Source organism: Pygoscelis adeliae, unplaced genomic scaffold (genome assembly GCF_000699105.1).
Source record: "Pygoscelis adeliae isolate BGI_AS28 unplaced genomic scaffold, ASM69910v1 Scaffold103, whole genome shotgun sequence".
NCBI lineage: Eukaryota > Metazoa > Chordata > Aves > Sphenisciformes > Spheniscidae > Pygoscelis > Pygoscelis adeliae.
The window spans coordinates 5,403,295-5,406,926 of NW_008824723.1; the positions used below are offsets into that span (position 1 = coordinate 5,403,295).

Consider the following 3,632-nt stretch of genomic DNA (forward strand, 5'->3'; position numbering starts at 1 on the left):
CCCTATTCCTTCCTCTGCTTCATGAGCAGATTCATTATGAAAATTCTTTACATTTCTAAGGTGATGTGTTTTATAAGCTGGTGGTTTGAGTCCTACTGTGCCTGTCCGAGCTGTTTCACCTCTGTTCTGAACTGAGATGTCAGAGCTACAAGGTCCTGGTATCTGTGCTCTCGGTGTTACAGCTTTCTGTCCCACTGTGAGCCTCTCCATGAGACCTTAGAGACGAGATTTTCCTTTCAGAAGGTCTTCGTCCTCCATCAGAATTGCAGGGTGTTGCTCCAGGGGAGCCTCAAGGAGCAGGAGGTGAACAGGAGCCAAGATTCACTTGGAAACATCTGATCCAAGACAGCAGTGACCAAATCTGTTTGGGGAAGGTTTCTGGGTGGTCCAGGTGAGGCCACGGAGTGAACAAGCCAGAAGGCTGTGGGTTGAGCTTTCTGCCATTTATCGAGTCTTGCACCATGCCGCATTTGCCCTGCCTCGTAGCCTGTCGCAGGGACAGGCCACCCATCACTGTGGCATCTGGGGCCACTGCATGCAGCACACATGGAAGCACTGTGGTTCATGGGCATTAAAGCCAGAACTCGTCTTCAATCTCTTTCCATCAGCACCGTTACCCGTGGGGCTATAATTCTTTAGTCAGATCAGTAAGGTTTTAAGCCGTAATAAAACACTGAAGGACTTACTTACATGTTAACCCTTCTTCCCATCCAGAGATACCTCCATAAGGAGCTGTTATAACACAGGGCTGTCGCATTTGATCATCCACGTTCAGCCCAGGGCTCAGCGTGGTGCAAACACTGACTTTTGCAAAGCTACGATGGCTAGCTCACTGCTTGCACGCAGCAGGAAACAAATAGCTCCTCTGGCTCTCAGCCTGCAAGCGCCCCGCAGCAGCCTCACGGCCATAGGGATTACCTACTTGTTTGCGATATGAGGCAAATGACCTGACTAAGGAAAGAAGTGAATGGATTAAAGAGTCATCAGGAGCAAGCAGAAGGATGAGTAGTGAAACCAGGATATCTGACGATAATCCTTTGCTTTAAACACTTTGGAAATTACTCCAGCTACAGGAGAAAGTGAGGGAAACAGCAGTTACAGAATGACAGTCATCTACATCAGTATCACATACATGGTGGAGAAAAGAAGGTCTTAGTTCTGTTTTTTTGGTGTTTGTTTGTTTGTTTGTTTGTTTTGGTGGTTTTGTTTGGGTTTTTTTAACAAAAAACTTACTACCAGCATAGGTGTGTAACCCATTAAAAGTTCTATGTCAGGAAGTTATAATTAATTACTAACGTTTTAACAGGATTATAAAGTGTGAGAAAGCAACATAAGTGGTTGTTATAAGCTACATACATTGTGCATATTTTGTGGTTTTAAAATATTTCCACTTTTAAAATTGTTTTAGCTGCAATTCTCTGGTAATTTTGCCAGCTATAAAATGAGTTTCATTTTCTTTTTCTTTCCTTTTTTTTTTCTTTAACTCTGGTATTCCATACCTGTAAGAAACAGCCATTTCATTTTTGTGGTTACTATTTTTTTAATTTTTTTTTTTTACTTCCCCAGAATAGCTGACTTTTTTCCCCCCATAGCACCAACTGAGAATCAGTTTTAAGTGGTGAAATGTATCTCAAAGCATTTCTCGAGAGCTAATGCTCTCCACAGACTCCCTAGTTTTGAAAGACCATCTGCTCCTCTAAAACCCCATGCTGGTAGGCATGTGAAGAACAGTAATTTTCATTTCATATGGGTGTTGTCAACCATAACTGTCAAAGAGTATTGTGGTCAGTCAGCCCATAGCTTGTGGTCTCACAGATGGGAAAAAAAACTGAACCAAGATAGCTACCCAAACAGTGCCTTTCATAATCATACCAGTTAAATATAGCAACATGTTTTTATGCTTCTCTGACACTGTTCTTTCTTGCCATCAGTCATTCTTTTTTTAACTACCAAGTTTGAAGGAGCAGCTACTGTTTCAGATTCACTAGACTGAGAATTGAAACCTCCTACTTCCGCAGCAGATACATTTGTGTGTGCTCATGTAGTTATGGATATATAAATGCCCAAAGAGCGTGCTGAGTCTTTGAGAACATGTAGAATGAGAAGTGGTGATATGTGTGTATATAATATTGCCCTGAGGAATCATAACGAGATACTTTGCAGTAAGGTGCCCTGTTTTCTGCCTGCCCCTCTTGAACTGCTTGTGCTCCTTCCAGCTACTGCTCACCCCACCTTCCAGCCCCACTTCTTGTGGCAATGGAAGCTAGGAAGGTTTGGATATATTTGCTACACTCATACCTTTGTATTGCAAAACCTGGTGGTAAATTGATCATCCAACTATCTCATTGCACTCTTCTTGTTTAACCTTTCTCTCCCAGATATACTGCACCAGATATTCCGTATTGATGAGCCCTGCCAGAGGCCCTGCAGGATATCTCCAAAAGTGGTCTCCTACTTCTTCCAGCTCTGGAAACTATATCCAAAAAAATCACACAGATCCAAATGCAGAAACAATATTATTGATCCTTAACCCAGAAAATATATAAGTCCTTTTACTAGATACCGTTGCAACCTAGTGGTGCCAGAAGAAGGAGCTTTATACTATTACAAGCATGGGCCCCCATAAACTAGACTAAAATGGGATTCTTTTGGCCAGGATACTCCTTATGTGTCAGATCTTGTTTCTTTAGTAATGTTACCATTGTTCAACACTCCATAAAACAGCAATTTTAGTGAATTATAAGCTGTAATGGGCTCATAGAGGGTGAATGTGGTTTCCCTCAGTGCACTTGAAGGCAGAGATATGACCTGTTTTGGAAGATTTAAAGAAGTCTATCAATATAGAAAGAGGTCTGTTGGTTGTGGTTTTTTTTTTTCTTTCCTTTTTTCTGTTATGTGACTGAGTCTGTTCCCTGCTCCTCCTTTTTCATCAGTGACCAATTTATCACGTGTCCCATCATAAACATGGCCAGTCACTGGGCTGCTGCCTCCAGAGGAAATGTCTTCATGTATCACGTACCTGAGAGCTCCTCACAGAGCAGGTAAGGAGATGTATTTTATTATGTTTCTTGGATGCAGAGTTTACAAAAACAAGGCTGTCTGTTTGGGCACCCTGTGGAGTAAACGGATAGATGTAGGTATGAACAGTTTGGATTAGCAAAGGAGGGATTGGGCTCTAATAGATTATTTCTCTCTGTTGACTATATACACATGCTGTTTCTGAACTGAGGCACTTCAAGTTAGATGTCTAAATTTTTAAGTTTCCCTTTTCCAACTTACCTACCTTTACCAGTTCCAGATAGCCTCTTAGATTTCTACTCTATATCTGATAAATCTCTCACAAAGAACTAGAATGTTGTCTAAGTCATTGGGAGCCCACAGTTCTCAAAGTAAATGGAGTAACATTTTCTAAGGACTCAACATTAATTTAACACTGCCCCCTTTTGAAGTCAGTGCAGTTGTTCCACAGTTACACTGACTGGCCTTCAGTGTGGACAGGGTCTGGGATTTATTCCTTCCTGCTCCAGCACCGTGACTTGTGATCGGCTGACAGACTGTCTCATGGGAGGAAAAGTATTTTTGAACACAAGCATTTGCAGACTCAGGCTCTATGTCATCCTTCGTGTTAGAAG

The 3,632-nt window shown here is 41.9% G+C and overlaps 1 protein-coding gene across 1 annotated transcript in view; it reads left to right on the top strand.

The window, feature by feature from the left end:
- TG (thyroglobulin) overlaps window positions 1–3,632 on the top strand; it is a 166,384-nt gene that overhangs the window by 144,768 nt on the left and 17,984 nt on the right. The window contains exon 45 of the mRNA XM_009323383.1: window positions 2,934–3,025. Coding sequence (XP_009321658.1) covers window positions 2,934–3,025 — 92 coding nt within the window. The remainder of the gene's footprint in view (window positions 1–2,933; window positions 3,026–3,632) is intronic.